Here is a 19,112-nt window from a genome sequence, read left to right as displayed (position 1 = left end):
GGGGTATAAAATGCCAATAGACTCATAAGTCTTTATTCCCTGATGAAGAGACCCTCTGTGGTTTCGAAACGCGTAGGATTGATGACATTTGCGAACCCTCTACATCCCAGCACTCCCAGAGAACTGATCCGGTGTCCTGCAGACTTGCGACGAAGTCTCGCGATCTTGTGACGTCACAGACCCGGAAGAAGCTCTCGACCAGGACGCAAAACCGCGTGTAATCCCCTGCTCCGTTATACACGAGATTTATGCAGTGACGGGCACAACGCATATAAGCGGAGGTCTTTTTCTGGACTGCTGAAGCTGCACTAGCCTTTCCCTAAGGCGAGAGGCCAAAACACCAGCGTTTGGAGTGGAGATTTTCCAGGCCCTACATCGAGGTTGTTGGAGTGAGAAGGAGAGAGCCACGAGACCATCACAGGCGTCCGTTGGTGCTTGGGTAACAATAACCCTGAAATGCTTGTTTAAATTTTGTTTTATGTACGCACAATACTTACCTTCTTATTTTGGTTACTAAAGATATCATTTAATGCACTATGAGCGTTGTGCGCTGTGTTTCTTGTTTTTTTGTACACACACACACAGACTGGGAGGGGGACAGTCACACACACACACACTGGGAGGGGGGCAGACACACACACTGGGAGGGACACACACACCCCAGGAAGTGAGGATCCATCAGCCAATTATCACAACAATCAATCAAGAAAAAAATGGAATAATGACATCATATGCAAATCCTGTTATGTAATGTATGTTGTTGACAAGCGTCATGGGGCTTACCGGTGAGTGAAGTGCCACAGTACCGAGCCAGTAGTAGTGAGGCTTTTTTTCACTCCGCCGGCAGTTTCAGTTGCCAGCTGTTTGCCTTCCTTCTGGTGAATATGCGAGCAGTAACATCCAAGTAACTACAGAGACACACACACACACACTGAGAAGCAGCTCACCTCACTACATCCGTCACTAAAGCCGCCCCCGGTACAAAGCCCCACCGCCGGCATCTTCTGACCTCCAACCAATCCCCGTCTTCTACTCCAAAGCCCTGTCCCCCGGCACCCTACTATTGAAGAAAAAAAAATACTCACGGCTACTGCATCCTCCTCAGGCCGCCGACTCGCGCACGGGACCAGGGACAAAACCCGGGACATTTACGGGACTGACCAGCAACCGGGACAGCCCAGAAAAAAATGGGGCTGTCCCGGCAAAACCAGGATGTATGGTCACCCTACTTATATGGAGACTAACATTCAGAATAGGGAATGGTTACGTACATAGTATTTCTCTGCATAAAGACATAGCAGAATACCAGTTAGGATAGAAGGATAATACCTGAGCTAAAAAGGATAGGAGAACACACCAGAAGAACAGGAATCCATCAGAAAAGAAAAAGCAATGATACAAGTTAACATGTTTGAGAACACATGTAAGAACTTGATTTGAATACCATATATCTGTATTATTGAGAAATAAAAATTTCCTTATCTGCCAACTTGAATGCTGAAATGTATAATCTTGGAAGAAGATATGACAAATTACTTTTAACAGTGGTAGCCTGGTCTCCCGTGACATGGGGTATGATTGAAACTTTGAAATACATATAGAGTTTCAACAAAGTACAAAAGTTTTCAGAGAAAGAGAAGTGATAGAGCAAGACGTCATGTTCTGAAGCCGGTGGGTGGCAGGGAATGTGAAAATGTGAGGAAGTACTCCTTCACGGAAATGGTGTTGGATTCGTGGAATAACCTCCCAAAAGAAGTACTTAGGGCTAAGGCCACGTTTATAGTCCCGGCGACGCAACGTCGAGTCAAAACAAGTGAATTGAATCCGTAGTAGGAGCGATGCGACGCCTTTTTCGCGATCGCTGGAAGTCAATGAAAATGAAATGCAGGCAGGGGGTCGCAGGTAGAAAACTTTGCGTACCCCTGGCTTAGTATACCCTAATAAATTAATTAGTACATGGGTTTTATTGGTAAAATGATCTTTGCATATAACAAAATGCAGGTGTTATGATGCTGTCATATGAAGTGCTCATCTGATTGTAAGCTCCTGTATGCTACAATGACATAAGAGCGTTTGTATTTGCTCACTGTTGTGGGGTCTGGATAGGGTGACCATTCGTCCCGTTTTTCCCGGGACAGTCCCGTTTTTTGTGCGGGGATGGGGGGGGGGGCGGTGCGCGGGGATGGGGTGGCGGTGCGCGGCGGCGGGGAGGAAGAGGATGCAGAGCAGCCCGGCAAGCATTTTTTCTTACTGCCAGGGGTTGGGCTTCTGCAGAAACGTGCCGGGCCACAGGGGATTGGATGGAGTATCCGGGGGGGGCGGGTCTTTAGAAGGCCGCCCGCAGGGGATTGGATGGAGTATCCGGGGGGCGGGTCTTTGCCTCTCCCCGGCACTCTGGCCCCTCGGCAACCCGGCTCTCTCCCTCACACCCCCGGCACCCCGGCTGCTCCCTCGCTCCCCCGGCAACCCGGCTCTCTCCGTCAATCCCCCGGCTCCCCCCCTCACTCCCCCGGATCATGTCCAAATGTGTCGATATTGCAAAATTAGTGCACAGAAAGCCGCAACAAAAATATCAAAGAATAATGTTATAAATGTAATTCTCTTTTCAGCAACTGTTCATCAAGCATTGAGATTTAAATAAATACCCTTGTGTAAAATTCCTTCCTGCACCAAGATGGCGGAATGGACAAGCCGCCCGTGAGTCATGTGACCTGGCGCCACGCGCGACCTCGGGGGTTCCAGGTCCTAACCCTCCTCCCCAGCTGTCACCTGTGGCAGAGACAGAACTGGCAGGGAGTCCCACCCACTGCCACTGACGTCAGGGTGACGCGAGGGGGGGGGCGCCTCGCTCTGACCGGCAGGTATCGCTCGGACGCCATGTTGTGAGCGGAAGTAAAGAGTGCGTGAAAGGCAAGGAAAGAAGGAAGAGAGGCGGTTTGTACCAGTCGCCCTGGAGTACACAGCGACCGGCGGGCGACTACGGGAGCGGCACGCACTCGCCCACCGGCCAACCCACAGCGGCTGTGGAGAGGGCGAGCAGCCGCGGAGAGACAGGCTGTTCGCTCCACTGAGGCTAGTGCGGGAAGCCCCGGCTCTGCGCGCCGCTCGGTCGGGGAAGATGCCGCTAGCGCAGCTGGCTGACCCGTGGCAGAAGCTGCCAGTGAAGAAAGTGGAGAGCGAGGTGAGTGAGCGGGGAGCGGGAGGAGGGTGGGAAGGGAGGGCATGGAGGTTGGTGGTTACAGCGCGTGCCGGGGCAGGGGAGTAGTGACAGGGCGCGCGGGATATCTACTTGTATGGGAAGGAGTGATGGAAAGAGTATAGGAAGGAGTGAGGGGAAGTGGTATGGGAAGGAATAAAGTGACAGTATAGGAAGGGGGGCTAAAGAGAATAAAGTGTATATGAGATGAAAGGGTAGTGTAGGAGAAGAAAATGAGTACTGAGAGAAAATGTACAGGGGAGCAGAGTAGGGAAGATTGCAGAGTTGTGTGTGTGTGTGGTATAGTAAAGGAGTGGAGAGTATGCAGACGAGATGAAGGCTATTAAATGGTGTTTATATTCTTAATGGGTAAGTTTGCAGAGGGCAGTGCTGGGGAGGCGAGCAGGTGACATGGAGGGCAGAAGAGGAAGCAGGAAAAGACAGAGGTGAGGGGACAGTGGGTAGGATTGGAGGAGGAAATGAGAATAGTATGAAAACAATGAAAAGGCAGTGGAGGGAAGGAGTGTGCTGCAGATAAGCCTGCAGCACAGTGTGAAATTAGTGGACCCTTTTTACTGCTTTAAGGACAGGAAGACGAAGGCTGTTTTCATATTTCCTTTGAAGGGGACATTTCTAAATGAAACAAGCAGTTCCCATATGTGCCATCACACCAGCTGGGTATGTGTGGGGGTAGTTGTGCACACACAGGTCGCAGTTGAGTGTATGGCTTATTTGGCATAACACTACACTATGTAGACTTGAGAAACTGGCTGATGGGTTGAAGGAAGCATTGTCAGATCTAGAGGGATGTCCAAAGTTCTACCTCAAGTAGACATTGGCATGTATAAACGCTGCTCCCCTCCCTGCAATCTTTTGCCCAAGGGCTTCAGTCTGAACCACTCAAAGCTGAAAAGCCAGTCCAGTAAGTAAGCTAATAATTATTCAGCAGTCAGGTCACAGAGCTGGTAAGACATGTGCCTGCACTCATGAATAATTGTATTTAAAATAAAAAATGATAACATGCACGTTTCCCCCCTATCCCTTAAGTGTGTATGCTTTTGTAGTTAACCATTATTTCACACTGTTCCCACCATAGGGTGAGGACAGAACTCTATCTATGTGAGGACTCCCTGCTTTCCAGGAGCACATGTGGCGTTAAACACATTTAGAAATGCGTGTGTACATGGAGATGTCTCATATACATACTCCTTTGGTGGGGGGGGGGGGGGCTTATTTTTTGTTTTTAAATGAAGACCCTTTTTATGCATGTGCATCCAAGTATAGCTTCTGACAAAATGTGTGTGTAAAAAAGAGCAATGACATCCCTAGACCTGTTCATGTTTGAAATAAAAGCACATTGGAGCCCGTCTTGTGAGTGCGGGAAGATAGCTCTATATTAATGTATGTACTGTTAGAGGTGTCTGCAACACTACTCAAAGCAGTGGATCTGTCAAAGGAAAGAGTTTGAGACTATATAGCCAGTGATGTTGAAGTAAAATACCTGTTCTTACTTTTGCTTTCTTTGGAAATCCTTTATACTGTAGTGTAGACATATCTAAATAGAAGTGATATATGCCCTTCTCACACATTAAATTACCCTATACGGTTAATTGGACATCAGAAGCAGGTAGGTTAAATCCAGAAAGCAAATTCAACTGCTGTTATTTCATGCTTTTCATGCCTGAAACCATACTACACATTTTACCATTAACCTCCTCCTAAAACAAGGCAGTTTGGCAGAGAGACATAGATTATTTATGAGACTGGAGAACTCTAGGTCTGCATATTTTTCTCATTTGCTCAGAGAAAGAAGCAGATCTAGATATCTTACTGCAGAGGGGTAACTGACCTCTATTGTTTATCCTTTTCACAGGGCAGGGTCTGGTTTCCACATCAAACCAATCCCGTGTGTGTGTGTGTGTGTGTGTGTGTGATACATACATACATACATACATACATACGGTTCCAGGGAATTTCAGTTGTTCACATCTGTATTACTCAGTCTCTCCTCTGCCCCTCTGATCTTGCTACATCATCTGTGGGTGGTGATGAGTCTGCGGGAAAGGATGGAGAACATCAGGCATCTTCATTCTTCTTTTGATGGTGATTGCCAGCATAATGCAAGCATTTGTGCAATAGTGTATGAAGTGTTTTCTGGGAAATGTCAAGGACTTAACGTGTGAATAATTTCAGTGCATCTTGTGTTAAAATGATAGTGACTGGCTGACATCCTGCCATTAGGAATTTGTAAAATCTGGTTCTCTCAAAGATTCAGCTGCTATTCTGAATTTGCTACCAGTATTTAACATGTATGTGCAATAGTTAAGACATAAGTTCTGTGTTCAGTATTCTTTAAGCCATTATTTTTATTTGGTGCTTTTAAAAACGTTTGAGATTAAGGTACGTTATTTTTTATAAAAACAGTACCATTTATCATTTGAATTTATACAAAAGTTGTGCATTGGATGTGGTAACAATCATGTTCTATCCCCCAAAATGTAAAAGTTAAAGCTAGATATAAATGGAGCGCAACATGTTAGGATGAGTTAGATTGAAGCAACAATTTTTTTTGTTTTGTTTTGTTTTTTTTTGTAATGAGTAGTGGGAATTATTGTACCATTAAACATTCATTCCTGTTTAGCAACATATTGCTAATAAGGAAAAGTTCAATCATAAAGCTATACAAAACCTTGTCTAGTTTAAGGATTGTCTTATGGTTTACACAAAGTAATCCAGGCATAGTAACTAATGACAATAAATAATAATAAAACAAATTCCAATGGGAGACGTTTGTGTCAAGTAATAGTTCGTTGTGGAAAAAATCGATGAGCAGAATACGTTTATACTATTTCTTGAACTGAGAAACTACAAAAGTCTGAGTAGAGGTGATTGGTACCAACTAAAAAAGGTGTGAATTATTTTTACAAGTGAAAATAATTATCATGTCCTGGGATTGTACAGCAATCACTCTTGATGGTTTTAGCGAAGCTCCAACATCTTAAAGAACATTCTTTTTATATTGTGTTTGATAACCTAAATAATGTCATAGTGCCACACTTCAGACAGGTGGAAAAAGTGTCTCCTATAATGTGGTGATCACTCTGTTCTATGATTAAGTATTTCTTCACAGCTCTCACTTGTTTTGTTTCTACTCCTAAGCTCTTAAGGTTTGTGAAAAATCTGTACCTGTCAATTTTAAATTTTTCTTTGTAAAATTTTCTCTGCAATTAAATCAAATGCATTTACATTCCTGTTGTAAAATGTATTTTATTTTGAGCTGTATTGCCAGAGGGCACTGGATCATGTGGCCTTTTTACAGATTTGAGGTGGTGATAAGAACAGTACTTAGATGAAATTATAGTGCAACTAATGCCTGCTAATAAAACAAAATGGCACATTGTGATAAAAACAAAATAACTTGTATTCTAAAACCGAAATGAATTAAATTACATATATAGTTACATCAATATTTCAAGCAATATCCTACATGGTTTTTTTATTTTTAATAAATCATTTCTGTACTATGAGAACTTGTAGCATTAAAAAAAAATGTTTTTAAAGACATTTTGAATGTTTCTAATGTAGGAAGAATTTCTAAAGTGACAGCCCCCTTCGCCTCTGATAGGCTCTGGCTCTTGAGCCCCGCCCTCTCTCTGGCAGTGCACCAATTGTATCTAGTAACTGCCCAGTCAATCATATTTCAGCACTACATTGCCTAGAATGCTGTGCAAGAACTAAATTAAATAACCCGGAGCAAGCGATCACAGGAGAACGGATCGATCTGCAGCTTAGCTAATCACTTGCCAGTGTGCAGATTGTATTGATGCACATATTTTTTTTAAAACGGCAGCTTGAACTGCAGCTTTAAGGACAGTGTTGGTTTCTAGCATTGCTCGTTTTATTGACCAAACTTCTTCCTCTAATGACAAGGTCTTCCTGTTTATGCTTGTTTGATAATCACTGCATAGTCAAGAGACTTATCCTGCCGTTATTTATGCTAGACAACATTTTAAAACGAGTAAACGTGACATCTGGGTGGAAAAATATTTTGAGCTGATGTAACCCATTTCTGTTAAGTTCTTATCAAAAAACAGTTCAGTGATTTGCTATATTCAATTTGATAATTACAGAACTGAGTAAAATTAAAATGTATACTCTGGGGTATCTGATTTCAGTGTGGAAGGTTTAGATGGTCATTAAGGTGCATGGTGGTTTCTTTTTAAGATCTCTAACAAAACTGCAGAAGTTTTTTTATATTTGTGGAAGCAGATCATGATGAGACTTGTCACTGCAGTCCACACTTTTGAGAATTAAAACAAACAAAAAAAAAACCCCCACTGTGACACATGCATTATGACAAACTGCCACCTGGCTAATTTAAAACAGCAGTCCGTGTTCAGGTTCTTGTAGTTTGTTTTCTATGTTTTCACTTTCTGTAGTCCAAAAACTTTTTGGAGTTTCCATCACTAAACCATTTGCTTCCAGGCCTTTTTTATCTTCTAGTGTTGACCAAAAATATATAAAAAACTTAGGAGCCAGTCTGAATTTTTAAGAGCCAGAATTTGAAGGTCAAAAAAAGTGCGGGAGGGTTGGCTGTAACAGCATCCCGATGTCGGTGACTGTATCTTTTACACACAGTGACATGTTGCATATACTGAAGTGTATTGGACCCTGGTTCAATGCTTGCTGTTGGCTCCTTGGGACCACGGTATCTTTAAAAATCATCAATTATAAGCTCATCTGGGCAGGGTCTGTGACTGTAAAAATTCTTGTGCTGTGTACAGCTCACTATTTTTTTGTTGTGAAGCACTTGGAGTCCCATTGGGAGAAAAGCGCTATAGAAAATGGTTATTATATATGTATATCTATCCCTCTCTCCCTCCTTGCCCAGCTCTAAAGGGGTTTACATTGAGATACATACATACATACATACATACATACATACATACATACATACCTGTGCTCAGTCTACCTTTTGCAGGGTAAGGAGTCCATTCAGACTGGGCCTGGATATGCAGAAAGCATGATGATGGTTGCCACAACCTTTTATAGTACGAACACAGCTGTTCATAATGCTTGCCACAGAACAGACAGACTTCACTACAGACATTAAAGCAGCAATACAGGGTTAATTTATTTTATTACAGGATTGAAGTGGGGGGTTTCCGGAGCTGAACTGTTAATTTCAGCTACGGCGACCCCATGCTTCTTGAGATACTTACCTCTGTAGGGAGTACTGGTATCTATGCAGCCTGGGAACTGTGTGCCTAACATGTTTGTGGCATTCAAATGCCCCGCTGCCAAATATGAAGCAGAGGCGCCATCCGTTGCGGTTTCCTATTGGCCCCATGTCACAAGGACATTTAAACTCCACAGAGATACCAGTGCTGCGGCGGTAAGTATCTCTGGACTCGGTGATCCCTGGAGCTGAAATGAATACTGTTTTTTCGTAAAAAAAAATTTTTTTTAAATCTGTGTTGCTGTTTTTAACTGATGTCAAACAATATGGTTACTCTGCTTCTTCCCCTGGTAGCTTTCACTCCTACGCTGGGGAGGTACTTAGTTTTGTTTCCCTTAGTATTGTTTAGACTGGCATATTCCTGCAAAGCTTCAACAATACCCTATATCACGCTGAGGCAAGGGTGTAGAGGGATGTGCTTGCAATTTCTTCTGTTAGACTGTGACCTCAGGAAAAGAGAGAAAAAAAGACAAAACATGCAGGAAGCCTGCAATGGTGTATTACCCAAGGGATAACAATGGTATAAATATGAGGAGCAATTTATTATAAAGTTAAAATGACCATGGAATGCAATGTTATACAAACATGATTAAAATAAAATGAATGATTACAATAAAATGAATAAGTGCCTTGCACTGGGTGATGGTATGAACGAGTGCCTAAGCACTACCCAAAACCTTGAACTTAGAACTTGGTCCAAGATTTCTTTGTTTGCTCCGCCTGGTTAAAATTGAAAACCTACTCACCAGACGTGAATAGGTAATAAGCACTGGTTTAGTGGTCTTTGCCGCCGGGATCGCAGTTCGCCTGTTGGTGTATTCGTCTGCTGCTGCCGGGGATCAGGTTCTGTGCTCCGTCATGAATCTCTTCCTGGAAACCACACGATCCGCTCGTGCACTGACGTCACCAATGTTTGTCCACTGCTATGGTGTCCCAACGGTGCCAGAAAACCTTCCAACGCGTTTCGAAAGCTCTAATGGTGTCTTTCTTCGTCAGGGATAAGTGCTGTGTACATCTATGCTTCTATATATACCCCAGTTCGTAATTTGAAACGATTTGTGATTGGCGCGATTTGCTGATAGAACAATGTGGTACCAATGCCTCCTAATTGAGGTAGTGGGAGGAATAATAATACAATAACATTTGAAATCAGAATACAATAAATATTAATTACATATGAAATATGTTTTAACCAAGCATCTCTGAGATGAAATGGACATACAATTACTGAGGTGTCATGAGTACTAATGAAATATAAAAAATATATAATATAGATATATGATCTAAATGGTTTTTAATTGATTTTTAATTTCATTGATTGGTTTAATAGTACTCCCCAGTAGTTATAGTGATTTGATAATTTGTATCCATAACCCTCACAGAGGTGCTTGTCCATTTCATCTCAGAGATGCTTGGTTAAAACATATTTCTTATGTAATTAATATTTATTGTATTCTGATTTCAAATGTTATTGTATTATTATTCCTCCCACTACCTCAATTAGGAGGCATTGGTACCACATTGTTCTATCAGCAAATCGCGCCAATCACAAATCGTTTCAAATTACGAACTGGGGTATATATAGAAGCATAGATGTACACAGCACTTATCCCTGACGAAGAAAGACACCATTAGAGCTTTCGAAACGCGTTGGAAGGTTTTCTGGCACCGTTGGGACACCATAGCAGTGGACAAACATTGGTGACGTCAGTGCACGAGCGGATCGTGTGGTTTCCAGGAAGAGATTCATGACGGAGCACAGAACCTGATCCCCGGCAGCAGCAGACGAATACACCACCAGGCGAACGGCGATCCCGGCGGCAAAGACCACTAAACCAGTGCTTATTACCTATTCACGTCTGGTGAGTAGGTTTTCAATTTTAACCAGGCGGAGCAAACAAAGAAATCTTGGACCAAGTTCTAAGTTCAAGGTTTTGGGTAGTGCTTAGGCACTCGTTCATACCATCACCCAGTGCAAGGCACTTATTCATTCATTTTATTTTAATCATGTTTGTATAACATTGCATTCCATGGTCATTTTAACTTTATAATAAATTGCTCCTCATATTTATACCATTGTTATCCCTTGGGTAATACACCATTGCAGGCTTCCTGCATGTTTTGTCTTTTTTTCTCTTTTCCTGAGGTCACAGTCTAACAGAAGAAATTGCAAGCACATCCCTCTACACCCTTGCCTCAGCGCCAGAGGAGGTTGCCTTCTTCCACCAATCCAAATCTGGGTGAAAGATACCAGAACAATCTCTTTAGGCAGCTCCAGGACTACCATTTGGACATTGTATCTAAGGTTGTCTCTATATTAATATATTTTGTTGTTTGCATAAGCGCTGATTTTACACCTATTTTTTTCACCTATTAATACCCTATCTCAGGTGGACCCTTCTGGGTGGGAGGGAGCACACTATTCTCAAGAATCGCAATCCTGTTTCGATGCACGGCATTCTTAATCTATACTTGTCGGATCGTGAGTTTACTTAACATCTTCTGGTGGGGCCAATCTGATTGTGATCCGGAGCTTCTACTCTGAAATCTCTGCTGAGCACAAGATTACTCCTTTTCTGAGTAGAGAACAATCTTGGGTCATTACTGTGGGCTCTAACTATATAGAGCATGTACCTTAACTGAAAACAACAATTGGTGACAGGAAATCCTTAATACACAACTATACACAAAACCGTAGTAAAAGGACGGTGAGGCTTCAGTGTGAACTCTGAGGAACCGGTTTGTGGAACATCTCGCAGAGCTATATACCCTACTATCTCCTTATAGTGCCATCACTGTTCAGAAGACGTACAAAGGAGGGGCTATCCCTTTCTGCATAGTCCTCATGAATCACATGATGGGGAGGGGAGTAACCTGTGTGATCCCACACTCCTCTCCATTAAGGCTGTTAACCCCTTACACTAACTAGTAGCCCCCCAAATGGGGTGTGGTGTGTACTTTCCCCCTCCTATATAAAAAGAAAAATAAATTGCCTACATATGCAGAGCAGCCAGCAGTGGATGAACCAATTTCAAGAATATCGACATGCACTGCCCACCTGATAGGCTATAACTTATGCATCTGGAAGAAGCCAAGTGTTTGATTTCCAGTAGTAGGGAACATTGTTTTCTGGTGTGTGGTGTGCCCTTCTCCTGTGACTATATGTAGAAGGCTAATGTTGGTGGATGTGGAGTAAATTTAAGTTATATCGCTGATGTAGGCAATTTTGTGTAAAGGTGGAACAGGATGATGATGTATTGAGTTGTTCAGTCTGTATCTGAACTTTGTTTTAATTATGGATGAAAAGTAGAGAATTAAAAGCCACAGATTCTTGAACCGTTAATGTGCGTCACAAAAAAAAAATCTGAAAGGAAGATTCACCAATGCATGCTGAGACTTCCTAATACGAAAGATACTGTAGGTAAGAATTTTTAGCTTGATTTAAAATGGTCCAAGAGAGGCTGGGTCTTTCTTGAAAGAAGTGCTTTGATAGGGTTCTGGAAGATGAAGAATTAAAACTTTTTTTTTTTCCTCTCCCATTGATACTGAGGGCCTTGGCTTCAATTAAATGTATCCTCCCCTTTAATTTTTTTTTTTACATTTTTAAAAAAAATATTTTTATCATATTCAAGGAACTACATTGCCCAAAATGCTGTGCAGCTGTACAAAATGCTGAACTGAATTAAATAACCCGGAGCAAGCGATCTATTACAGTCTATTACAGGAGAACGGATCGATCTGTAGCTTAGCTAATCACTTGTCAGTGTGCAGATTGTATTGAATCACATATTGAATGGATATATATATATATATACAGTATCTTTTTTTCTTCTTTTTTTTCTTTTTCGCAGCTTGAACTGCAGCTTTTAAGATTGTTCTGCATTTACTGTAATTGTATGTTCTTGTAATTTATCTTTCAGTAATCTGAAGGTATGTATCATTCTTTAATAAGTGACGCTTTGGGGCTCTGAACTGTTGCAAGCTCTGTAGAGTAATTTACATTTTCGGGCTGATCATGCTACAACAGATTTTTGTGTTAAAGCTGCAGACCAAGCAATATTATATATACAGGCATACCCCGCTTTAAGTACACTCACTTTAAGTACACTCGCGAGTAAGTACATATCGCCCAATAGGCAAACAGCAGCTCGCGCATGCGCCTGTCATCACGTCCTGAACAGCAATACCGGCTCCCTACCTGTACCGAAGCTGTGCGCAAGCGGGAGACAATAAAGCCTGTTACAAATGCCTTATTTACATCAGTTATGCCCGTATATGACGATTGCAGTACAGTACAAGCATCGATAAGTGGGAAAAGGTAGTGCTTCACTTTAAGTACATTTTCGCTTTACATACATGCTCCGGTCCCATTGCGTACGTTAATGCGGGGTATGCCTGTACTTATTTATTTTGTTTTTAAATCAGGTCTGTACTATAAATGTTTTTTTTTTTTTTTTAAACTGAATGACGACATTTTTAATGTATTATAATGTAATAACCATTTACAAAGTCAAAATCCCCTTCCTCTTTTGAAACAGGCTCTGATACCCCTTTTTGAGCCCTGCCCTCTTTCTAGCACAGGGGAGCGCAAACTTTTTGTGCTGCGCCCCCCTGTCTCTCTGCCCCCGGCTCTCGCGCCCCCCTGCCTTCCTTCAGCCGCGTCAGATGACGCTGCCTGGGCGTGTGACGCAACACAGGCGGCTGAATCCCGGTAAGTAAACAGTTGCAGGGGCCTCACGCGATCCCCCGGCATTTAATTTAGATGCCTGGGGGAAGAGCGCGGGGCCTCTGCAACTGCCCGCGCCCCCCCAGCACAATCTCCCGCCCCCCCTGGGGGTCGCGCCCCCCACTTTGCGCACCGCTGTTCTAGCAGTGCACTTATTGTATCTAGTGACTGCCTGGTCACATGATCTCCCCCCACAGATCTTTGCATCTTTGGTCCTTCTGCTGCACTGACAGCCATTTTGTGAACCCCCGAGCCAAATCTTCGCTGATTGATCACAGGAGAACGGATCGATCGGCAACTTGGCTAATTGCTTATCATTGTGTGGATTGTATTGATGCACATACTAAAGGGGAAAACAAATAATAATTTTTTTTTTAAAAGGCAGCTTAGACTGCTGCTTTTAAGTGCAAAGTTTTTCTATAATAAACATGAACCCGAGACCCTGGCAGATATATTAATTGATATATTTTGCATATTTCTTGGGTGGTGGCAGTGGATAGACATGATTGCAATTGAGTAAGAGGTTAATATTGACTCATTGAAAGTACCTTGCGCAGGAGAAATGCGAGTTGGCTAGAGTAGCTGTGTGCGTTAACCCTGGTTGCATATCTAAGTCACATGCTCACTTGTACCATCTGTCATGAACATTACACATGTGGTTGGATTGAGGGGAGATGTTAATTTTGAGGGACCTTTGCAAGGTGAAAAGTGGGCCAGCTAGAGAGCTGTGTATAAACCCTTGTCCTATATGCAGGTGACATTCTCATAGGTGTGCCGTACGTGACACATGCATTACCGGGTATCTGAGATGTACAGATGCCTGTCGTGTTATTTTATACTGCTGAACTCGCTCATCAGAAATGTATTTCCTGATCACCCTGGCAGTGGGCACCATTGGGTTAATCCCTTCTCACTCTAGGTAGGACAGGAAATAGACTTTTGCAGGTAGGCCATATAAGGCCCCTACCTCTACCTGCACCTTAGTCTTTTTCCTGTCCTCACAGCTAGGAGTAGGATTTGTTATTTTCTAATAGGACTCACCTACTGCACCTTGTGCAGATATCCAGGGTCTCAGCCTCTCTGCCCTGAAGCTCCGGTCGACGCGCCCTACGGGTGGCAAGACGGAGACCCCTTAGAGTCGGGGGAGCCCCTGGTTGGGGGGGGGGAGCAGCTGCAGCCGCGGGCGGGGAAGCTTAGGTGCAAAGCCCCAGGACCAATCGAAGGCGCACAGCAGCTGCAGCTGGGAGCCGTGGAGGCCCAGACTCACCGCATTAGCGTCTGGTACGCTGCGGTAAAGTACCCAGCAGCCCACTACACGCGGAGGGGGGAGCAGCCATAGCTGCGAGCGGAGGAAGGCTCAATTGACTGCGCTAGCGTCTGGGACGCGGCGGTAAACTACCCCAGGAACTCTGCTGCGAACCGAAGGAGGTTCATATTGACCGCGTGAGTATCTGAAATACTGCGGTAAAAGGGTACAGTGCACGCGGCCGCTCGGGAGCGCGCGCGTTACGGCCGGCCGGCAGATGTGTGCACAGACACGCGAGCCGTGCACGAGCACTTGATGACGTCAGAGAAGCGACGACCACACTGTGTGTATGTGTGTGTGAGAAACTGCAGCATGGAACGCTCAGCAGGGAGAAGCCAAGTGCTGGATATGGATTCAAAAATGGAAACACCCAAAACTTCAGTTCCCAAGGCTAGGTGAGTCCTTAGTTTTAGTTCTACATGGGAAAGAGAGATGGTATATATACATTAGGGTGTATGTTTAGTATTTATTTTGTTTTTATAAATTAGTTTGGTGGTTACCCTCCCAGAAGCAGGATCTTCAAAAGGGACGGGGGAATCCCTGCAACATAAATGAAAGGTTGCTAAGAAAACGAAATGGTGTTCAGCTTGTGAGAAACCAGCCCTAATAGGGAAGTAATTATGTGAAGATTGTCTTAAGGCACCTTCAGGTGATACCAATGAATAAATGAGCATTTTCCTTATTGATGGAGGCTGTCAAACAGAGTGTTGATGCGGCAGTCCAGCAAGCTGTTAACCCTGCGCAGGAAAGATCTAGATCCCAGACCAGTCTGGATAAGGGGAAAGTTTTTTCATCATATGGGTCTGAAATTGATTGTTTTCATGTGTCAGAGAGTGAAATGGATTCATCAGATCAAGATATTCAGGAAGGAATCTGAATTTAATGTAAGAAGGGTGGATGCACTCATCAGAGCCATGATATAGGCTTTGGAACTGGAAGACACTGAGGAGTTAACCCACAAAAAAAAAAGATAAACTTTTTTGGGCGAGACAAAGAGTGTCCTGGCTGCTTCAAGAGTTTCTGTACTGGCCTGCGATTCGACAGAGCTAGGCAGTCTGCTGCTGCTTTAAAAAGGTAGAGTCTTTCCTATCCATCAAGTAATTAAGGACCTCATTCAGGTGGAGTTGGCGCAACCAGACACCAGAGTATTTACGCCTAAACGGTTTGGGAAGATGTATCCATTCCCACAAGAGGAGGTAAAATTTTGGGATGTCAGCCCAAAGGTGGATACTGCTATTTCCAGAATAGTAGGAAAGACCACAATTCCAATAGAGGAACTTGCGTCATTGGAGGACGCTATGGATAGGAAGATGGATACATATGGAAGAAAGCATACGTTACCGCAGGAACATCCTCAAACCTGCCATAGCAACTATGTCAGCAGCAAGGCTATGCGAGTGTGGATTGCCAAAATGAAGAAGCAATATACAAAGATGTGGGAAGAAGTGCTATTCTTAAAGCACTGTCCGAAGTAAAATGAGCAGCCAAATCTATGGTGCTGGCGGTATCAGCAAGAAGGGCTTTATGGCTCAGACAGTGGATGGCTGACACAGCATCAAAGAACAACTTGTGTGGATTACCATTGAAGGTGAGTTCCTCTTCGGTAACAAACTGGATGCAATAATAGCAAAAGCATCAGGAGGTAAGAGCATTTTTTACCTCAAGAAAAGCTGAAGATTCGGTTTCCAACAGGCTAATAGAAACCAATATAAGGAAGCAAGGCATATAGACCTGGCAGGTCATCTCCAAGACAAACAACATGGAGGGGCGGCCAGAACCGTTTTTTTCGTGACAGTTGCCAGTAGGAGGGCGACTGAAGCAGTTTTCTGCAACATGGGCCCAAACAATACAGGACAATTGGGTATTACAGACCATTCGTCAGGGGTACAGTATAGAATTCAGAGAGATGCCAAGAAGAAATATGTTCTTAATAACATGGATACAGTCCAAGGAAAAAAGAAGGCAGATGAATTCGGCTTTAAAGAAATTATTACAAGCAGAAGTAATAAAGAAGGTACCTCAGGAAGAGGAATTTTCTAGTAAAGAAACCTACAGGTGAGTACAGAGCAATCCTAGACCTAAGAAGTGTGAATTTATTCTTGAAAATAAGAAAATTCAAGATGGTGTCGTTGAACCTGATTATTCAAGAGGTACAACCAGGAGACTGGATGGTGGCAATAGAATTAAAAGATGCAAAGGGACACCAAAGAGGCCTAAGATTTACAGTAAATGAAGATCATTATCAGTACACAGCACTGCCATTTGGTCTGGCGACTTCCCCAAGGACGTTTACAAAGGTTCTAGCCCCTCTAGTGGCAGAAATGAGAAGAGGGGTAGAAATATACACATACTTGGACGACATCCTGGTAAAATCAAGGTGTCTGGAGAAACTCCAGCAAGACCAGAAGATGGTAATAACCTTCCTGGTACACCACGGTTGGTTAATAAACAGAAACAAGAGCCATCTCATGCTCACTCAGCTGTTAAGATTTCTGGGGGTAGAATTGATACAGCAAAAGGAGAAGTGAGACTACCAGACGCAAAGAGGCAAGGCATAGCCATGCAACAAAGAAGCTCAGGAAAGCTACCAGGACTTCAGCAGAAGAATGCATGAAGCTCCTAGGGAAATTCGCTTCAACATTAAGCGTCAGAAAATGGGCAGCAATACATATGAGACCACTGCAAAACAATTTTCGGCAACAGTGGAACGGGAATCACAAGGAGACAAGACAAAGAATCTTGTTACACCCACACACAACAGGAATTAAAGTGGTGGGAAGATACCCGAAACCTGGAAAAAGGACAAACACTACAACCAGTGCACTGGGTAAGAATTACAACAGATGCGAGCAACACAGGTTGGGGTGTCCAGAGGGGAGAAACATTGGTGCAAGGAACCTGGACAAACCAGGAAAAGCATCTTCCATCAAATCTGCTGGAATTAAAAACAGTACAAAGGGCCTTAGAGCAGAAAGCTGATGAACCTCACAGCAGAAATCCTCTTTTGGGCAGAGTGCCACTTGTCGGAAATTACAGCCATACATATCCCAGGACTAGAAAATGTCACAGCAGACTTTCTAAGTCGGAACATCATGCACCCAGGAGAATGGGCATTATATCCACAGGTGTTTCAAGAACTGGTAGAGCGATGGGGTCAGCCAGACATAGATCTCATGGCGACACACCAAAACCGCAAGGTAAGGAACTACTGTGCCAGACAGTTTCATCCAAGCGCACAAGGTACAGATGCTCTCAGTTTCAAATGGTACTTCAAGTTGGCATACCTGTTCCCTCCAATTCCCCTAATTCTGGAAACAATCAGGGATGACCAAGCAGAGGTGATATTCATAGCACCATACTGGCCAAGAAGGCTTTGGTTTACACACTTGCTAAATATGGCAGTAGATACACCATGGCACATACCAGATCGCAAAGGGCTGATGCGACAAGGGCCAATATGTCATCCGAATGCCAAACAATGGGCTTTGACGGCATGGCGATTGAGCGGGAAACATCGAGACTGAAAGGTTGTTCAGACAAAACAATTCAAACCCTGTTACAAGCAAGGAAAAGTTCCACATCAAGAGTATACCATAGAATCTGGCTTTGCTTTTGCGATTGGTGTGAAAAAGAGAAACAAAATTTCCTTTCACCAAGAATTGTATCTATAGTGGAGTTCCTGCATAAAGGATTTGAGAAAGGTCTCAGTCTCAGCTCATTGAAAGTACAGGTGTCTGCACTATCAGCTTTGTTGGAAAGAAATCTGGCAATGGAAAGATTGATAATCAGGTTTTTTCAAGCAGTTAAAAGGTTAAAACCTCAAATCTAGAACAGGGTACCTACATGGGACTTGTCTCTAGTGTTGGATGTATTAACAGCAGCTCCGTTTGAACCTATACAGGAGATAGGCCTAAAATGGTTGTCATGCAAAATGGCGTTTCTGATAGCAATCACCTCAGCAAGGAGAGTGGGAGAACTACAGGCTCTATCTACCAAGGAACCATTCCTAGTCATACACATACCTACAACCTCTGCTATTCAGGGCATCAGCCCTTGGCTAAACCAGCTGCTGGATAGCTCCACTGCTGCAGCATTCTTTTGAGCTCTACCTACTCACTACTCACACCCGTTGCTGTATACACCCCTCTGGCTTGCTTTATATGCAGAATACTTCCTGGTTGCCAAATCATGGTGGTTTTGACCTTTTGTATCCTGCCTTGTCGTCTGATCCATCTGACCTGCTTGCTGCCTATCTGCCTGACCATCACTTCTGCCTCGTCCAATGTACTGCATTTGTCTGTCGTTCCTGCACAACACATGGCCTTCACCAACTGTGAAACACAGCCCGCATCAATGGCCGAGCTCCGTCCAGTTATGCCTGCACCAGCTACAGCTCAACCCCCTTATAACGCTGTACTTGGGGTCAAAAGAATCACATTGCGATATAAGAGTATTGCGTTAGAAATAATGTACAATTGTATGAATTGTACAATAAAGTATTTAAGATACAATAATCGTGTTGTAAAGTATTCATAAATACGCAAATTGGGAGCCATGCTTGCATCGCATTTTAAGCAGATTCGCGTTGTAACGGATCGCGTTATAACAGGGTTGAGCTGTATTAGGATCTGCTGATCATTTGTAA

At 43.5% G+C, this 19,112-nt stretch overlaps 1 protein-coding gene across 1 annotated transcript in view; it reads left to right on the top strand.

The window, feature by feature from the left end:
* The first annotated feature begins 2,784 nt into the window (after positions 1-2,784).
* The window catches only part of RPS6KA3 (ribosomal protein S6 kinase A3), a 132,397-nt gene continuing 116,069 nt past the window's right edge, over positions 2,785-19,112 (top strand). The window contains exon 1 of the mRNA XM_075594322.1: positions 2,785-3,181. Within this exon, the coding sequence (XP_075450437.1) occupies positions 3,119-3,181 (63 nt within the window). The 5' untranslated portion in view covers positions 2,785-3,118. The remainder of the gene's footprint in view (positions 3,182-19,112) is intronic.

This window comes from Ascaphus truei, chromosome 3, assembly GCF_040206685.1.
Source record: "Ascaphus truei isolate aAscTru1 chromosome 3, aAscTru1.hap1, whole genome shotgun sequence".
NCBI lineage: Eukaryota > Metazoa > Chordata > Amphibia > Anura > Ascaphidae > Ascaphus > Ascaphus truei.
The sequence above is the reverse complement of the archived record's forward strand: the minus strand, read 5'-3'. Positions and strand labels throughout refer to the sequence as shown.